This window comes from Tasmannia lanceolata, unplaced genomic scaffold, assembly GCF_043159265.1.
Source record: "Tasmannia lanceolata isolate RefF3 unplaced genomic scaffold, GAP_Taslan_0.1 ptg000006l, whole genome shotgun sequence".
NCBI classification, from domain to species: domain Eukaryota; kingdom Viridiplantae; phylum Streptophyta; class Magnoliopsida; order Canellales; family Winteraceae; genus Tasmannia; species Tasmannia lanceolata.
In genome coordinates, this window is record NW_027518683.1 from 32,591,909 (window position 1) to 32,611,594 (window position 19,686).

Consider the following 19,686-nt stretch of genomic DNA (forward strand, 5'->3'; position numbering starts at 1 on the left):
AATTTGTTGGGTTTTGATGGAACGAGTGTGTGTGTGTGTGTGAAAGTATGGTGGATATTAATGGAGATGTTGAATGTCATGACTGTGAACAGAAAATTTTTGTCCTCTTGTTGGCCACTACTGAAGCATGGAATAAACAAAGCATCTGAATCTAAGATTGAGGGAGAAAAACTTAACTAATGCACGCCGTTTGTACTAACAGCACATTTATATTGAAGTGATATTTTCACCCCCTTTTTGTTTGTCTTTTCATTAAAATGAGTTTATTTTCACGAAAAGACAAAGGAAATGCGGGGAATGCCAGTAAAGAAGATGAGAATATCATTTCATTTTTATAGAGACTGTTTGGTTGCGGGGCATGTCTAGGCATAGACATGGAGGGTAGGGAAATAAGTAAGTGTTATGGGGGGGGGGGGGGAGTGGAGTCAGAGAAAGAGACAAAAAGTACCATTTCTTAGATTTTTCTAGTAAAATTCAACTTTGTTAATCTAAAATTACTGAGGGGACAAGAATTCTAGTCAGCAACATGCAATAATTACTTAAGACGCATCCCAAAGAGTCTCCCGAAAGTTCAATGCAATACTGGCAACCAAATGAGCCCAAATCCATCCAACATTCCAACGGCAGTGGGGATTTTGTAAAACCAAACACACCCAAGGAATTCAAGCTGCAAAGTTGGGGAATATGTCAACAAGGCAAATGTTTCGAAAAATAAGGATTGCTAAGTGCAAGTCATGATTTGAGGTTTTGCAAAATATATACTTACTAAACATATATTTATTTATTTTCTAAAGAAGATAGTACACAAAGCATAGAAGGATTGCTAAGGGCAAGTCATTATTAGATTAGAATGTAAGCTTGAGTATTAGGTCTTTAAGTGCATATCTTTATTAAATTAGAATGTAAGCTCAATATTCAGTATTAGGTCTTTATTATTAGTTCTGAATTTTGCACCTAACTTACAAAAAAACAGAAGGGCCCGTTTGGATACCTCCCATTTTGTAATTGGATTTGGAATTGAGTTTTGAATACAAATTGAATAGATCTGGCAGCTCATGTAGACGGGGACAGAGAGGGAAGGGGGTACTTCCTAGTGGAGGGGAGAGGTTGAGGAGAAAAGAGGCTGATGGAAACTGCCACATATGTGGATTTCCAATTTCTTATTTCCACAGCAAATTTAAAAATCTAATTTTTTTCACTGTCAGCTGTTGAATTAGAAATCCAAGAATTTGATCCGATCCAAATTACAATGCAAAAAGGGCTGCAAATGTGAGAAATCCAAATCAAAATCTTCTTGGCATCCAAGCAGGCCCTAAGAGAATTTGATAAATAATTTGGAAAATTAACATTTAATTCGGGGAAAAATAAGTTTAATTTGAAATACCCACATTTAATTAGAAAAGTACAACATATTTTTCGAATTAATTGAGATTTTTTTTTAAAGTTTAAAATGGGCCCCAAAATTTTAAAGTTTTATAAGAATTTTTCTATTATTCAGGGAAATTTCTAACTTAGGATGCAAGGACTGCAGCTAGTTTTCCTTGCCATATGTGGTCATAAGTGCGTCATAACCCTCTCACTTCGCATGCACTAATGGATACTACTTGATGCCTGAACCTATGTTCTTCTGACTTTGTGCATTACACCTAACCCACCATAATCGTGGAGAAAATCACAGACCATTAAGCCCCGGTTTTTTGTTTTGGATTTTGAGAAACGATTGACAGTCCATAACTGATCATTGGACTCAAAATTAAGGCCCTGATTGTTTTGGATATTTAGGACAAATTGCCAGTCCAAAACTGAGTACTGGTTTCAAAATTAAACTCAAATTTAAGTCCAACAATCAGTTTTGGACTCACAATCAGTTCTCCAAATCCAAAACATGCAGGGCTAAATGTAAATTTGAGTCGAAAAATCAATTTTGGATTCATAATCGGTTTTCAATATCCAAAACAAGCAGTGCATTTGGATTTTGAGAACGATTGAAACACCAAAGCTTATAATTTGTTAATGCCAATAATCAGGAGTAAATTTGAGTCATGCCATGAGAATAAATAAAACATATATGCAATAGCTAGGGATTCCCAATTCCCTATGACAAGGAATCTTACCGTGTAATTCTGGAAAAAACAAAATTACTTCTGTAAGCGGTTATTAAAAACTGGCTATTAAAACGGTACAATTCATTTAGGGAAGTAATATATCCACCCCTTTTGATTACTCGGACACCCAGCAGCAGTGGACTGCAGAGGGGCTGATGTACTTCATGTCAGAAGGATTCAGTGGGCCTGATTGCCAAGTACACTGCTGCTGGGTGTCCCAAGTAATCAAAATGGGCAGATATATCACTTCCCTTCATTTATTGTATAGTTCACTTAGAAGTCCACATCGCCGTTGATTCTTATAGGGAAAAAGTCATTTTGTATATCAAAATTACAAGTCAAGTCCTCTTTTTGTCCTTTACTTCCCTTTTTTTGGCTTCTAGCTCCTAATTTGAATTTCCCTCCACCTTTTGGCTTTTAAGAAAGACCTCTTGCCCCACATTGGAAGAATGAGAGGAGAAGAGAGGGGTATGTATTGGAGTTGGATCTTCAAGGGTTCAGGATTTCTAGGGAGAAAACCATAGAGTTTGTGGAAAAATAGTTACCATGTGCGTGCTAAGATCGTGGTTAGCACATTACTCGAATTCGAGGTACATTTTAATAAATTGGATTGGCATTCGAAAAACCTGCAAAGGATATATTTCTCTCTTAAAAAAGTAGAGTGTAGGATTTCTGCACCAACATATACCGATGTCAAGTATGAAATAGATTCGGAAGGGGAATTCGCTTTGCTACAGGGAGCAGTTACTTTTATCTCTTCTTCTATTGTAAGTTATATACTGGCTCTTTAAGTTAGAAGAGTCCAACTCCAGTCAAACGCCTTATTCAAGGCATTGCTATTCCCTCTCGTAACTAAATCCTATAAGCAGAAGTTTTTTTAAGAAAAAATGTAACCCTGGTATGTAATTTGCCTGTTATAAAGCTAGTCACTGTATTATTATCATTTACTCTGAACTATCAAAATCATGTAACACTTTTGAATCAACCAGGCTCGGGCATTCAACTAACCATTCAGCCATCTGTCCTGAGTTTGAGTTTCTATGAACTAAAGGTTCTCTCACCTTCCAAAGCTTTTTTCCTCTTCCGCATTAGAAAATAGTACACCAGTCCCCCAGCAATAAACATAATGGCCAACACATCCACCACTTCACCCAATACCAAAATCCAATTCCTGAACTTGAAAGAACTCCCATTGCTCTCTCCTATTCTCTCCTTCACCATATAACTCAATCCAAGTCCCAATTCAACCTCTTTCACACCGCCCACCAATTCATACTTGACACATTCTTGCCGGGCTCCATGGGCCCCACCATCGGAAAATAAAACTGCAGCACATGAACAATCCTCAAGGCACCAACTTGAACATTCCTCTTTACTAACATTAACCCTCTGGGTATCACCCTTCAAAACACTAGTAACATCCTTTACCTCTACCATTTTCACATCATCGTTTTCACGGCCACAAAACTGATTGGAAAATCCTTCACCGCATTCGGAATCTACACTGTATGACTGCTTTGGAAAGTGCATACATGTACAGTTTTGGGAGAAAGTACAAATCCCATAAAGCCCACAAGCTAGAGGAAGATCACAGACATTATTAAGTACATGGAATGAGGCTATAAACATCTCTTTATAAGGCGAATAATGATAAAAATCCAAATTTCCCGCCTTTCCTAGTGCCATGAATCTTATGGGCTCAGGTGCACTTGATGAAATGTGTGCGATTTTTTTAGATTTACTGTTGAAGAGCCTCAATCCGGTTGAACCCAATGTGGCGAATGTGATGCTTTGGTTCTTTTCGGGTTTGAATTCCCAGTAAGAATAGCTGTCTTTGCTGGAATTCAAGTAGAGGGCTATCTTGTCATGCTGAATTTCAAAGGAGAAGAACGTTGAAGAATTGCCGGAAAAGGAAATCAGGCGAGCAGGGACATTGAGCCTTTGGCTCCATAGCATGATATCTGCCGGTATGTCGAAGCTCTGCCATTTTATATGGTTTTTTGCATCAGTTAACACTAGATTACCTGTCCTCAGTAGCTGTAATTTCTGCACAATATGAAAAAGAAAATACAAATTCCACACATCAGAAAATATCTTGAACCAGAGCATATTTACAACAAAAATAAGGAGTTGCTAACAGCAATCCCATATTTCAATTATGGCAACCGAGTTATTCCTTTTCTTTTAATGGGCAATTAATATGAATGGAAGAGAGATACAGATGATAAAGAGAGAGAGAAAGAACTACACAAACTACTCAGTGGTTTGACTGCAAGTCATTCCTCTCTGCAGTAACTATGGAATTTTTGCACCCTTTTCTTTGGGAGGCATTTTTTCCAAAATGACCCTATTCTAGTGATTAAATTTCAAATGATGTCATCCACTAAAGCAAATGGGGTCTCGAAAGCCAGCGAGTACGACACCGGAAGGAACTCTATTTGGTGACATTTTGGTCAGGGCTATTTGCATCCAACCAACCAAACAGTGGCATTTATTTGAAAATTTACCATTGGAAAATGGCACGTTTAATTTTGATTCCAATAATTGGATTTGAACTCACAATCAGTTGCAACGCCCTGTTCATTTAAAATTCTGACAACCAAATGTGACTCCAATACTGATTGTTGGACTCAAAAATACGTTAATTTTGAGTCCAACAATCAATATTGGAGTCACAATCGGTTGTTAGAATCTTAAACGAACAGGGCCTAAATGAACAGAGCTAATTTTGAGTCCAATAATTGGTTTTGGACTCAGAATCGGTGGTCATGATCTTAAACAAACAAGGCCATAGAATAAAATCACAATTGCAAACTCAACCTTGAGGTCACAGGTTAGATCCCAGCTTACCTACCAGAAATAGCTTTAAAGAGAATGCAATAAATTTTGAAAGGGGAAAAGTGTTGAAAATGTAGAATTGATGCCCCTCAATCAGTGCCTTGATTACCCGCAGCTACACACAAACGCCATATAAAAACTCACTTTAAAACTTATTACACTTAAGCATTGGAGCCATAATTAGTCCTAAAGAAGTTAGATATCTTGTCAGATAATATGGGCACATTGCTTTAACTAATGGCATCATACATAGAATAGCAAGACCCCTTGAAATGATGTTTGAGCCTCGTAAATGATGTGGGACTTTCACTTCCATAATTGTGAATCCTATGACCATAAATAGATAGACCACATATCATCTGATAGGTCTTGCCCTCTTATTAAGATAAGCAACTTGGGTTACTTCATAATGCTGAGCAGGCTATCTTTTCAACTAGTGGGAGAATTGTAGCAAAATGTGTTAACATTCTTAGGGCATGTTTGGCAAAAATGAAAATTTATTCTTCGTTATATACTTGGAAATATGAAAATAATGCGGCATCAATGGGACATCTTGTCCCCGTGGATGTAAACCAATTTGACTATATTAATAAATCTGTGAAAAAAAAACCATGGAAAATCATCCCGTGACCAATTTTGAAAGAGAGATTATAAGGAGGAAGGCAAAGAGAGTTGAGAGGGAAAGAGTGGACACAATATGGAGAGTGTGAAATTCATAAAAACCAATAAATATAAAATGATAGTTCCAATTAGGTTTCTTAGGGGATTTTCAGGCTACCCTGACTTTCATCAACTGAATTCTCCCTCTCCCCACATTCCTCACAACTGTTCTTACTGGTATTCCAACAATTCTTCCTATGCTAGACGGTGACCTGCCTTTTTGCACGCTTTTGCCGAGTCAAGTGGTATCAAAGCCAGGTTTCTCAATGGATTGAACCATCTTGCAAACCACCATCAACCAAGGCCTTCATTTTTTATGTGGATTTGTTGTATAAACCATAGATGCAGGAAACGCCTAGGGGGGGGGGGAACGTTTGTGAAACGTCGGTGAAACGGTAAGACTTTAAAAGGATATATTAAACCCCCTTCAGTTTACTGTGGACAGCTCTATCTAGTTTAGAATTATATATATTATATTTAAGATTCTAGCACAAGCATTTTCCTATTAATGTGTGTTACCATCACATTTATGTGTTTCACTAGCGTTTCCTCTAGGTTTCACGTATGTTTCACTGGCGTTTCCCAAACGTTTTCCAAGACGTTTCCCAATGCGTTTCTCTATCGTTTCCCGTTTCTCGTTTCCCCTTTGATTTTTTTTCACGCGTTTCACGTTTCCGTTTCACGTACTGTTTCCGGTTTCCATTTCCCGAACTGATAACTATGGTATAAACGGCTCGAATTTTTATATTTTCAGTTATTTTTTTCTCCCCTTTAATTCTCAGCCACCCTCTCCACTTAACCTCCTGTACATTCTGCCAAGAATCCCAACTGCACTCCTGTAGTATTGGCTGATTGAAATAAAACCTAGCCCCTTCACCACTCCCAAAACCAATACTCCTCCCCATCATTTCTCGGCCGCAACTTGCCTCCCTTTCTTGCCTAAAAATCAGATTTCCGATTTTAACACAACAGAGCCCTGCACCTTGAGAACTATTCTCAGTCGAACAGCCCTTAATACCATCCTTCTCCGCCCATCCTTCACAGCCTCATCCGTAACACCATGCAAACCTTCCATCTCAACAGCCCTTAGAAATAAACCAAACACTGCCTTAATTCTAAACCTCTCCATATAGCTAGGAAACCACACCTAACCTTTTGATTCTTTGCCATTTAACTCAGTTTTGTTTCACACTTATCTGCCAAAGAACCACTTCTCCTCCCTTGTTTAACCGCAACCCAAACATATCCCCATCTTCCTTTGTTTCAGTCCCAACCGAGAACACCACAGTCACCCATACATCCCCAAACCTGTTGGGGTTTGCCGCAAAACCACTCTGCTTGTTGTTGCACAAACAAAAGTCAACACATCCTTGTTGTTTCACACATAAGCACAGCATGCCGATCATCCCTTCTTTCCCATGTTTCAGCATCTAAACTGTAACCTTTCCCCCCAAAGAAACGACAAAACCCAGTGGAAGGTTTTGATCCAAAATTCAACTTTCTGTTACCTTCTAAAATACCAGCCACAATCTGCAGCACAAAACCTCCCCCTGTAGCCATCATCTCCTTTTCACTCCTTACACCACATCATTCCATTGTTTCAACTATCCAAAACCTAAATTTCAAGGCCCCTAAAACACTTCAAAAACCCTACAAATCAGCTGCGTCCATCATCTCCTCTCCTAACATAATAGAGAGTTGTTATCTCTAAGAAAAGGATAAGATAGGGAAATGATATTTTCCCCCATTTACGTACCCAAGATTAGCTGGAAGATCTTCTTGATTTCCTTAGTAGTAGATTTCCTTATTTCTTGCTATAGCTAAGATATTCCCCTTAGTATTAGTTTCCTTTTATTTTTATCTTGTTTCCTAAGTATCCCTTAGGATTTGGGAAGTTTGGATTGTTCCTAAATAGTAGAAATGCTAATTCTATAAGTATGTAATCTATTTCTTTTTAACGTATGAATGGAAAAGCAAGGACGGTTTTAGGAGATTTGGCCATCTCGAATAGACCTACATTGTTTCTTTCTCTCTTATTTTTACTTTCATCCAAGGGGTCGTATCATTTGGTATCAGAGCTATGGCTAATGAAAGTCATGCTACCCGAAACCAGCGGATGGAGGTAGAGATTCGATCTCTTAAGGAAGGATACGAAGCGCATGGACGTTTTCTTGAAGATATTCTAAAGAAATTGACGGCCTTAAATGCAACATGCGAAAGTTTAGTCGCATCAAACATTCAGGATGAAGTGGATGATGCCCCCGTAGCACCACAAGTAAATCAAAGGAATTCTTGTAGATGTGCAGCATCTTTGTACCCTCTGCCTAGAATTTCCTAGATTTGATGAATCTGATCCAACCGGGTGGGTTTTTTAGTGCTGAACAATTTCAAAGGTTCAATAAAATACCCAATGAGCGTATGGTAGATTTGGCATCGATCCGCCTTAGTGGGGATGCAATACCATGGTTTTGTTGGATGGAGAAGACCATGGGTGTAATGGCATGGTCACAATTCAAGCATGCTTTATGTGCTTAGTTTGGGCCGCCCGGAAGCGACGATCCAAGAGGAGCACTATCAAAATTACAACAAACAGAATCTGTTCGGGAATATCAATCGCAGTTTGAGCGATTGGTCAACCAAACCGTACGATTACCCGAATCATTCTTAATCAAATGTTTTGTTTCGGGCCTTCGTGACGATATCCGGGCCAGCGTTAAAATGTTTCAACCAATTAGTCTCCAGCATGCTTCCCAACTAGCCTTGTTACATGAGGAATTATCTTTAGCTAGTAGTCAATACTCATGCCCCCCACTACCAAATCCATCGATGTCTACTCCTACGGCGGTTACCCCATGAAGGAAGGACCATTACCAGCAAAAAAATTAACTCCTATCGGATTGATCGAGCGGCGCAAGAAAGGGTTATGCTATAATTACGATGAGAAGTATTGCCCACTCCATCAATGTCGAGGACAGTTGGCGATATTAGAAGGATTTGGATTTGAAAGCGTGGAAGAAGAAATAATACAAGTAGAAAGATCTTAGTGCTTGAGGACAAGGACTCTTAAGAGGAAGGGAATGTTACGTACCCAAGATTAGCTGGAAGATCTTCTTGATTTCCTTAGTAGTAGATTTCCTTATTTCCTGCTAGCTAGGGTGTTCCCCTTAGTATTAGTTTCCTTTTTTTTATCTTGTTTCCTAAGTATCCCTTAGGATTTGGGAAGTTTGGATTGTTTCCTAAATAGTAGAAATACTAATTCTATAAGTATGTAATCTCTTTCTTTTTAACGTATGAATGGAAAAGCAAGGACTGTTTTAGGAGATTTGGCCATCTCGAACATGCCTACATTATTTCTTTCTCTCTTATTTTTACTTTTATCCAAGGGGTCGTATCACCCCCCCCCCCCCACCCCCATGTTATTCGTTAGATTTTAAAAGGCAAAGAAAAATGTTAAAGGGGGTGAATTTATCCTCAAGCAGTGAACCACTCTCACAGAAACCGTTAAAGGGGGGATTTTATCCTTTTAAGGGGGCAAAAATATCAGCGCCCATAAGATAAGATTAAAGAATAAAAAGGGAGAAAGAGACTCTGACAACACAATCATCTTGATTAGGGAGAAAGTGTACGAAACGACACCTCCTAATTTTGCTAAATAACACCCCCTTATGTTATACTTTCCCAATGTTACTCTTACCCACTTCCATCTCTTCCTTTCATGGGTAAAAAGTCACTCCTAAAACTAACGAAATTTCACCCCCTTTTCTTTTTTTTTAGCCCTTTCTTTAACGACCTAACACCCAATTGAATTACCCCTTCCTTTTTATATCAAAGCTACCTCTTTTTCATATCCTCTTTTCTATATTCTTTTCCATAATTTTCAATATCCGCTTCCACTCTTTCCCATTTTGTTTTCCTTTCGGCTCTACAATTAAATATTTTGCTTTCCATTTTCTTTTAATTAACTTAATAAAATTACCCATGGATTTATCTTTTGTACCGTCTTTTTTTGGACATGGCAATTGTGAGACCTAGTGTTTAGAGTGGACTGATGCAATTGAGGATTGTAGAGATAAATATGGTATAAGCAACATATAGATGATTAAGTTTGCCAAGCGACCACAAGCCTTCATGCCAAATCCATCTTGATAAAGATGGAATGTGAGCGGTAAAGATTGCAACAACCATCATTCAGTCATTGAGAAGACATACATCATCTCTTTATCAAAGAATTCACACCGACTATGTGTCGAGAGTCCTTGGAGATCCAAGCTGGATTGAGACGTGAGAAAGCCCAAAACGCCAAGAACGGTAAGAGGAGAAAGGTTATCTGTCTTATCCCAAAAGATATGGTGCATGTACTAGGCTAGACAAAAATATAAGAGGTATGTCAGTTTTGCTATTAAGATTCATAATTGGTTTCGTCAAAAGATCGGCCGAGTTGACTACTTGTGCACTATGTATGCTGCAATGTGTTTAGAGAGCCCAAGTCACTCGACAGAGTTCGTGTGAGAATCAGATTCTCCCAAGGAAGACTTCTCTCAACCAAAAAGTGACAAAATAACATATGGATATCACAAGTCACATATTCTATGGGATGACATAGTTTGGATTATGCAGGATTTCTTATGCATGCTAAAATGAGAAGAAGAGCTACAACAACGACACGGATTTTTCAAGTTTTTGTTTATGATCAATAAGAAGTTTTCTCCACAACAACGTTTATAAAGTTCTATCAAGATGAAGGTTTCTGCAATGGATGGATACAAGCCATACGTGGAGTGGTAAGTTATGGTTCATGTATCATTTCATGGGGGAGCTGCAGAACTAAACTCAAGGAAGAGTTTCTCTCAAGTATGGAGATCTGATGTATGGCATTCTTTACTTGTTTCGGTTCTTTCTTAGTTGGGTTTTTTGGGTCTCTTTAATTAGTTAGTATAAGATAGAGTTGGAATAGGGATAGAATTTATCTAATCCTAGTTAAAGATAGAGTTTATCTTAGTTTGAGATTGAGTTGAGTAAGATTCTAGTTTGGTTTCCTATAAATATGGACTTTGTGTATGTAAAAATCAGATCTTTAAACAATTCCAGTTTTTTTTATCTTTTCCTTGTGGATTCAAGGATTACTTCTTATTTCATTGTGGATTCAAGGATTTTCTTCGAGGTAGAGACGGTAATCTCTCTTCTTCTTCTAGGCAAGAAAGTGATCTGCCCTTCCACACGCTTCCGTTGAATGACAATTCAATCTCACTGACACACATTAAGTTTGTCTCGAAACCAACAAAACGGCTTAATAGATGAACCTTTAGTGATGCTCTTGGCAATCTAGTCAATGTTAGCAACAAACTAAACATGTAGGTAGGGGTGTAAATGGATGTTTGAAAATTCGATTACCGTCCGCATCCGAATCCGTTTAAAGCGAATATTATCTGAATCTGTTTCAAGCGGATATTATCTGAATCCGTTTATGAGATATCCGGCTCTTAGCGGATGCGAATCTGGTAAATGGTATATCCGATCCATTTAATATCTGAATCCGAGAAGTACATCCTTTTTTATTTATTATTAATAATATCATTAATATTTATTTTTAGTAATGAAACAGTTTCTTTGGTTTCTAAAAGAAAAGTGAATTTCTTTTTAGAAAAAATAAAAAACAAAAACAAAAAGTGTTTTGGGTGGGAAATGGAGTAATCTCTCAATTTAAGGGCATTCTTGGAGTTTGACCTGGCTTCTTTATGAAGCAACAAATATGGGTTGTAGGATGAAAGAGACAAATGGATGATGGTGATTGAAAGAAGACGGCATAGCTTCCGGAGAATTCTAAAGCAAAAAGGCCATCTAGGTCATTGAAGGTAAATGGACTGCTTAGATCAATTTTTCAACTTAGGGTTATATAAAAGCACAAAATGCAATTAAAAGATGGGACTTCTAAGGTTTGCAAGGAGAAGCAAGAGAGGAGAAACGAGGAGGTTGAGACACCATATCCGGTATTCCTTGGTGCCCCGAACCCCACCAAAATCCACCGCCGCCCCTCTCCACCTTCTCATGGCCACCTCCATCACTGCCAGTCACCTCCATCTCTAACCCAATCCCCATTTCCATCCCCATTTCTCTTCATGTTCCACCATCAGCACTCCCACTTCCCCTTTTCAAAATAGCCCAAACCCATTCCATCATATACAAAAAAAAAAAAAAAAAAACCCAAAGACCGCTACCAACACCATCCACCCCACTGCCCCTCTCTCTCTCTCACTCTCACTCTCACTCTTTGCCTTTGTTTTAAAAGGAAGAAGAGGATCTCATATATTTTATGGTTTGAGAGTTAATTTTGAGAAGAGAATGTAGAGGTCCGGTTTTAGGGTTTGGGAAATCCATTCGAGGAGTAAGAAGGAGAAAAAAGATAAAGTGTTGCAATAAAATGCTCAAATTTACCGGATAAACGGATACGGATAATATCCGAATTTGAACAATATCCGCCATAATCGAATACAGTAATAGATATTAAATATCCACCAAATTCGAATCCGAATCCGAATTTGGATAGTGTATACTGTAATTGAATTCGGATATAGCCATATCCGCTTCGAATTCAATCCGTTTACACATGTAGGTGGATCTGAGCAACAAATTCACTCAAAAAATGATAATCGACATCGATGTGTGTTTGTACGATGTTGAATAATGGATTAAAGACCATATATGTAGCATTGAGATTGTTGCAATACAGCACTAGATGGAGAGATGCATGTTTGCCTATTTCTTTCATCAACGACTGAAGCCAACATTAAGTCTATCGTAGTCAATGGGAAAGCATGATACTCACCATCAGTGCTTGATCGAGAAGCAGTTGGATGTTTCTTAGAGGACCATATGACTAAATTGGAATTAAGAAAATGCAACTGCTTGTTGTGGGGAAATGGTCATTTGGACGACCTACCCAACTGATATCTGAGAAGGTTCAGAGGGAAAAATCTACAGACATTTTGAAGATCGGCAACTGAGAAGGCTCAAAGGGAGAAATCTGTTTACATTTTGAAGTTGAGGTCAAGACCAATGAAGCCCTTTAGATAGTGTAGAATTTGCTTGACAACATCGAGCTGAACACCAGTTGGTTTGTGCATGAACTGAAAAACTCGATTCACAGTGTATGAGAAGTGCAAGTGAGTTGACATGGCATACTGATGGGCATCAACATTGTTGCGTTAAGTGGTTGCATCAAATAATAGGGTATAAATGTGGACAGGCAATTTGGAGCCACTGATCATAGAAGTGCTAGCAGATTTTACTTTAATCATATTTGATCACTTGAGAAGATCTAGTGTGTCCTTCGTCTGAGTGTGGATTAGAGAAGGTGTGTGCAGAACTTTCAAGCCTATAAAAAAAAGAGATTTTTGAAGTATCGCATTACAAAATTCTGAGAGAGATAAGAGATGAGTTGCTGAATCCCATTTGTTTCACTGCCTATAAGTACGATATTCCCTACATACTAGAGCATATATATGTATCCTTGCTTACAACATTTGATGAAGAGTGAAGTGTTGCTAGTTATACAGCGTAGTCCTTGCACCGGTAAGCCGAGCTGAACCGTAGCCCATGTTCGAGGTGTTTGTTCGAGTCCAAAGGGTGCTGCATTTGGATTCCTCCTAAAGATTCAAGTGACGGAAGGCATTGATAACATCTAGCTAACAAAGTGGCCATTACTAGGAACATGGGAGAGCAAGAACAATATTGATGGTGGGTTCCTTAGAGTCTTGGGTAAATGTGTAATCAAAATCAATCCTACGTTGTTGGTGAAATTCTTTGGTGAAGAGGCAAGCTTTGTGGCGATCAACGTACTAATCAGATTTTAGTTTGGATTTGAAGATCCACTTGTATTCGACAATATTCATGCATGGTTTGGGGGGAAAACCATGGACCATGGACCATGGACCAGGTGTGACTCAATAGGAGAGCATTGAACTCATGCTGCATGAGATATTTGGGTTATGCATGCTGGATCAAGGTTGTAACAAGGTTAGTGAGATAGCATTTGGGGATGAGATGTGAAGTTCTATATATACTCTTAAAATCTGGATTAGTTAATCAAATTATTTGCTATTTTTTTTTATCTAAAATGATTTAAAATATTTTTCTACCTATTCCACCCTTATTAAGCATAGACAGTGTCTTTTGTCCCGTCTTAATTTGATGGTAGGATCAACTTATTGAATAGTGTCTTAACATAATAAAAGGCTACTGATAATTGTCACTACCGTGCTTTGATAATGAGACGCGCTCATCTTGTCTTCTATTTTTTTCTACTTGGCTCCTGAGAGCTTTTTGGGAATTCCAATAGCTTTTGATGGTTAATTAAATAATAAAAGACCAGGTGAGCTCTTCTCATTATCAAAACATTGTAAGTGGGGATATAAGTAGCCTAATATAAATATTCATAAACTAAAAGCTACAATTCAGCTAGCGGCGGCCCTCCAAAGTCCGAACCAAGGGTGAAAAATAAAGTATCACGTTTAGGATGGACTACACCATACCCTTAATAGGGAGAGAATGATGCAGTTGCATCTTGCACACTCATGAAGATCGACTGTCAAGATCGTCAAAACCTTAATCGGATCGCCCGAGGCCCTCAGATTGGATGATTTCGGACGGCGTCTAGATCAAGGGCACACGTTGATTACTACTACTTCAAGACTTACGAGTTGTGGGTATTTTAAATACTTTAAAAGTTGATAGTCTGTGTAGAGAGAAATTATAGGAAGTTAGAGTTATTTTAGGAGTTTGAATTTGTTTAGGATTTTAGGAAGAGTATTTTTAGGAGTTTTGGGTTTTTTTAGGCTTTCATGGATATCATGAAAATCTTTTTAGGAGAGAGTTGGACAAGAGTTTTAGGGATTCTTTTCTTGTTTTCTTTCCTAGTTTGGATTAGAGTAGGGAACGTCCATGACAAACCTATAAATAGGCATCTTTGTAAAGAATTTCTAAATTTGTATGAATTAAAATTTGAGTTGCCTTTGAAATTGTTGCCGTTGCTGCTCTTCGGAAACAAACCATCCGCTGCTTGAAGATAGCCACATGCTGCTATCAAAGTTTGGGTTTGATTTCAATCCCAACAACCCCTTCTGCTCTAAGACTGTCGTACTTTGTCATGTCTTTGCTAACTCGCCGTGAACGTTCTCATATTGGGAGGGGCTGAAACATACTAACAACTCATCTACAAACTCTACCCAGTTTGGCGATCCTTGATAGATCCCCTCAAACCACTTGAACCATTGGATGGCATCACCTTCTAAATTAATGGAGGCAATGGTATCCCGTTGGTCGATGGCAGTTTGATAGAATCGGAAAAAAATTTCCGCTCGTGTCACCCATCCCTCTGGATCACTACCATCCCATCATGTGAAGTCTATCTTCATGCGGGGACAATATTACTCTCGCTCAACGCCGGAGCCGCCTTCCGGACGAACACGATCTTTGTCACGTTGATCCGGTGTATTGACAGATCTAAGCCCTGCACCCGAATTGTCATGAGTAATGGTTGGTTCAGACAGACGGGTTTGGAGAAGAAGATCCGTGATCTTCTGTAACTGTGTATCAATGTTGTTGAATCGTGCCTGATAAACCGCATCGAGTTCTTTTCTGATTTCAGCCTTCAACTTCGCTTCCAAGGCTTGTTCTTCTAATGACAGACCATTCTAGTTCCCGGCAGCCATGGAAGAAGCCTTCAAATCTCTGATACCGAGGTCGTTCTTTTGAAGGCGCGTCAGAGGCATCCATCAGGAAGTGCTCTGATACCAACTTGATAGAACACCGTTCTATCAAACAAGAAAGTATGGAAGAAGATGATAGAAAAAATGGATAGAATGAGTTAATTCGAGGAAACTCGACCTCCAATATCCAAATTGCACTAAATTTGATTATTCATTGCTCAAAAGCCATACAGCATCCACATTATATAGAAATTAGGGAACGCAAATTATGGAAATAGAAATCAACAGAATAGAAAAAAGGAAATAGGGAAACCTAATATAAGATAGCAATAACATAAATAAGGAAAGCATCTAAATAAGAAAATCTATTCCTAACACGATCACCACCTTCCTTTCCAAAGCAGCCACTATAACCCATCTTACCCGAACACCCGTCTTCTCTATTCTCCATAATTGGAGTGGACTGAAACCCAACCCGAAGCCCTTCTTACTTCATATAATTAATACCCCAAACCTCCTTCCCAATCAATCAGCCACCCCTTTCGACTGATTCTTGCCCAATATCTTGTTTGCTAACAGCAACATATCATTGCTTCTAAACCCACCCTCTCCTTTAATTCTAGCGGACTAATACTTAAAAGAAACCCCATCTCGCCTACTGTTATAGCCTATTCACCCTTAACCATCGTTCATATTTTTTTCCTAAGCAAAGAATTTTCCCTAGCATCCACAACTTCTTGATCTCGATTATCTTAAATCTTTTCTTTTAATTACCTTCCTAATTTCCACTTTTTGAAACCCAAACCCCTTATTCAATTCCTTTTCTTGATATCCCTTTTAAACTAAGGCTTCCGCTATACGCCCCTACGTCAGAGAGTCAATGTAATTAATTGAGGTGATCCAAGGCACAGCAGATCCTACTTTTGTTTGATCAGATTATTCACTTGATATACCTTGCCTTGGATCTCCAGCGACGTAAAAATCATATAAATCATCTAAGCCTAACATTCAATACTGTCCTTTTTTTTTCTTTCCGGGAAGTGATATATCCGCCCCTTGTCCTTACTTGGGACAGCCATTACAACAGCCCCTTTGCAGTCATAGATACACTGCAGCTGGGTGTCCCAAGTAAGGAAAAGAGGCAGATGTATCACTTCCCTATTTCCTTTAAACATGTACTACAAAAACTACGTAAAGACGTTCATATTCAACAAAAAAATACACATTATTAGATGTTAAGATTGAATATTTAGAGAGATCCAAATCAAAGTAAATCAGATAGACAATTGCAAACAGTAGAAAGTTGATACCTACAGTGATCGATGTATTTAGCCCGTTACCATGAGGTCGCTCTATTGAAACATTCCACATGTTGATAAACTTTAGTAAGAGGGGTGTTTTGGTAATTTTCTCTACCAAGTCAAAAGTCGTTTGTTTATACTGGTCACACGTGTTTAAAACCGAGAAATAAATCTATAAATTTAGTTCTTAAAAACATGCATGCGAGCGGATACGCCTCCATTTTAACCGTCTTCCATTTGGCTGGAGACAGCTAAGTGAGAATTGTAACCGCCAACAAAGGAAGTCTGCAATAAAATATGGGCTGTATCCAATAAAAAAGAGGGGGGTCATAATTATATAATATGAGTTTCTTTAGAAATTCTTACCTCCACACCTTGTCCAAAAGTCCCTGTTTGCCAACCGATTTGGCCACTCGAATCCTTCAATTGCAAAACCCCATTTTCCAAAAGCTCAATCATACAACTCCCAGACAAAAAGAAGCGAGAGAATTGAACAGAACTCCATACTTGTAATTCTCCAAGCAACACCACCAAAGAACATAAGTACTTTCCATCAAAGGCTTCTACGCTTATTGCAGCTTTGAAATACGGTATTTTTTCTCCAGCCTGAAGAATAAACGTTTTTCCTTGAAAACCCGCTTCATAAACTAAAGGAATTGAAAGGATAATAGGGTTTCCAGGTAGGAAATTTGATTGACTAAACATAGCGTCGATGAAAAAGATTAAGAAAAAACCCAAAAGATGGAGCCTCATGTGTATGATTTGGGCTTCTCTGGGAGAGGTTCTTAGGTGGAGGAAAGGGTGAAAGTGCATGTAAAGGGAGAATAAATATGGGGAATTGAACTCTTTTCCTTTTTTTCAGGCTACTGATATTGGCACTACCTTGCTATGATAATTGCACGACCTTAGCGTGTCTTATCTTCCTTAATTAGCTGCTGCGAGCTATTTGGGAAGTGTAATAACCTTTGAAGTGTTAGTGCAATTATCAAAACATGGCCGTGCCAATATTAATGAGAATTGAGCTCTTTTCCTTTGACAATAAATAATGGGAATTGAATTGTTTTCCTTTTTAGGCTACTGTTATTGGCACTACTCTGTTTTAATAATTGCACAAACTCAGCATTCTTTCTTTCTTAATTGGCTTTTAAGAGCATTTTGGGAATTGTAATAACCTTTGACAGCTATTTATATAATAAAAGACAAGAAGTGTTAGTGCAATTATAAGGATGGCCCCAATTGTTCATATGTGGTGCTGATGTTAATTGCAACTGATTCTAAGGGTGGGCCCAATTGTTCATTTTTCATTGGAGACACGTGGAATAGTACTTTTAGGAGTGGGTTTGTAATGATCACACGTTGGAGATTTTGGTGGGGTGTGTATTGCAGTGCTGATGTGGACTACTGGGTTGTTGCCACGTGTATTTTCACAGCTAATTATTAAGTGGGAAAATGAGAGAGATGATATTCTTTTGCCTTTTTTAGCATCCCACGCTCGCACTTGTAAGATTTTTAATTTTCCGACTCACCATCCACCTACCCTAACTTAAAACACTGTCTGGCCAGACTGATGTCATGTTGATTCAACAACAGGGTCATGCTGCCGTGTATAAAGGGAATTGATATATTCGCCCCATTTTCTTCCCTGGACCATCCCCTTTTATGACCTGTTCGTTTGAGATTATGATAGCCTATAGTGAGCCCCCAAGCCGATTATTGGACTCAAAGTTGTTGAAATTTTGAGTCCAATAATCAGTTTGAGTTGTCATAATCTCAAACGAACATGTTTGTGTAAAAAAGCAGTCATAAATAGACCAAAAGGGGTGTCCCAAGAAAAGAAATGGGCAAATATATCACTTCTCCTGCATTTAATTGTTATTAAAATTAGAGATCTTCTAGATATGTTCTCTCGTCATTTTCTCCTTGGAAATGGATGCCAAGATCAAAGCTGAATGCTCAACTCCAAAGGAAACACCAAACCCGAAAAGGTTCCTCAGTCCAGAGCAAACAATCTCTCTAATCTCTCGAATCTCTCCAATTGAACAGGAAGAAATTGAAAAGGTAATCCTATCCTCCAAAAATAACAAAAGCCCTGAACCCGATGGTTTCAATGCAGAATTTTTCAAGAATTTTTGGTACCTCATTGGCAATGACACAACCTAAAATATAAGTGTGACAACCCAAGAAGGGGGGTGAATTGGTCAATTAGAAATTTTAGGCTTAGTTAGATGGATTATTAAGATTAATTTACTAATTAAGCACTAATTAATCTAATCCTTGTTCAAATAGAAATATTAATGAAAGCTAGGGTTTAGACATATTAATCTTGCACATTTGTTAACCCTTGTTCAAATAGATTTATAAATGCAATTAGGGTTTATACATTTAATTCAAGTGCATTTACAAACCCTTGTTCCATTAAAACAATAAACAAGTCAGGGTTAGAGATTACCAATCACCACACGTGCAAGAGAAGGAAAGGAAGAGAGAGAGAGACAATGAGCACAAGATTTAAAGTGGTTCGGTCTATCACAAGACCTACTCAACTCTTCACATCCGCGCATAAGTTCTACTATCTTGATCCTCCTTCAAGGCCGGATCAATGAGCCATTACATGACCAAGTTTTTTCATTCTCAAGGGCCAAAGCGAAGCCCATCTGCACGAAGCCTTCAGCGAGGGGACACACCCTCATATACCGTCTTCACCTTTCTTAACGGGCCGAAGAGGAGACCCTCGTCTTCACGATTCCTAACGGGCCGAAGAGAAGACCATCAATGAAGAACAAAGAAAATAAAAACTCTCATGCCTCTTGATAGGCGGATTACAACTTGTAAAGCTCACAATCACTCCAACAAAATACAAATGTAAAGCCCTATGGAGTGCCTCTTGATAATATGTAGAAGTGGAAGATCAAAGAGGTTTTTAGCTTTTGATTAAAAGCTTGAAGCTTGAAGCTAAAAGAGAAAATGAGATTTTATCTTTCTCAAATGTTCAAAAGCTTGTAGAGATAGATTTTAATGATGTATATATAGAGTATTTGAAAATATGACCGTTTGGGATAAAACTGTAAATAACTGGCT

At 38.4% G+C, this 19,686-nt stretch overlaps 1 protein-coding gene across 1 annotated transcript; it reads right to left on the bottom strand.

The window, feature by feature from the left end:
• Positions 1–2,875: 2,875 nt before the first annotated feature.
• LOC143878560 (D-mannose binding lectin protein with Apple-like carbohydrate-binding domain-containing protein) lies at positions 2,876–17,391 on the bottom strand. Its single transcript, XM_077380832.1, has 2 exons — positions 16,975–17,391; positions 2,876–4,151 (listed from the first exon to the last, which is right to left on the bottom strand). The coding sequence occupies exons 1-2, from the start codon at positions 17,359–17,361 to the stop codon at positions 3,144–3,146; spliced, it is 1,395 nt and encodes a 464-aa protein (XP_077236947.1). The 5' UTR covers positions 17,362–17,391; the 3' UTR covers positions 2,876–3,143.
• Between the last annotated feature and the right edge of the window lie 2,295 nt (positions 17,392–19,686).

Excerpts from the sequence above, each read along its gene's own strand:
- LOC143878560 (XM_077380832.1), bottom strand. The coding sequence starts at position 17,361 with ATGAGGCTCCATCTTTTGGGTTTTTTCTTAATCTTTTTCATCGACGCT. Across the intron at positions 4,152-16,974 it reads CTTTTGGACAAGGTGTGGAG|AAATTACAGCTACTGAGGAC; the intron begins GTAAGAATTTCT and ends CATATTGTGCAG.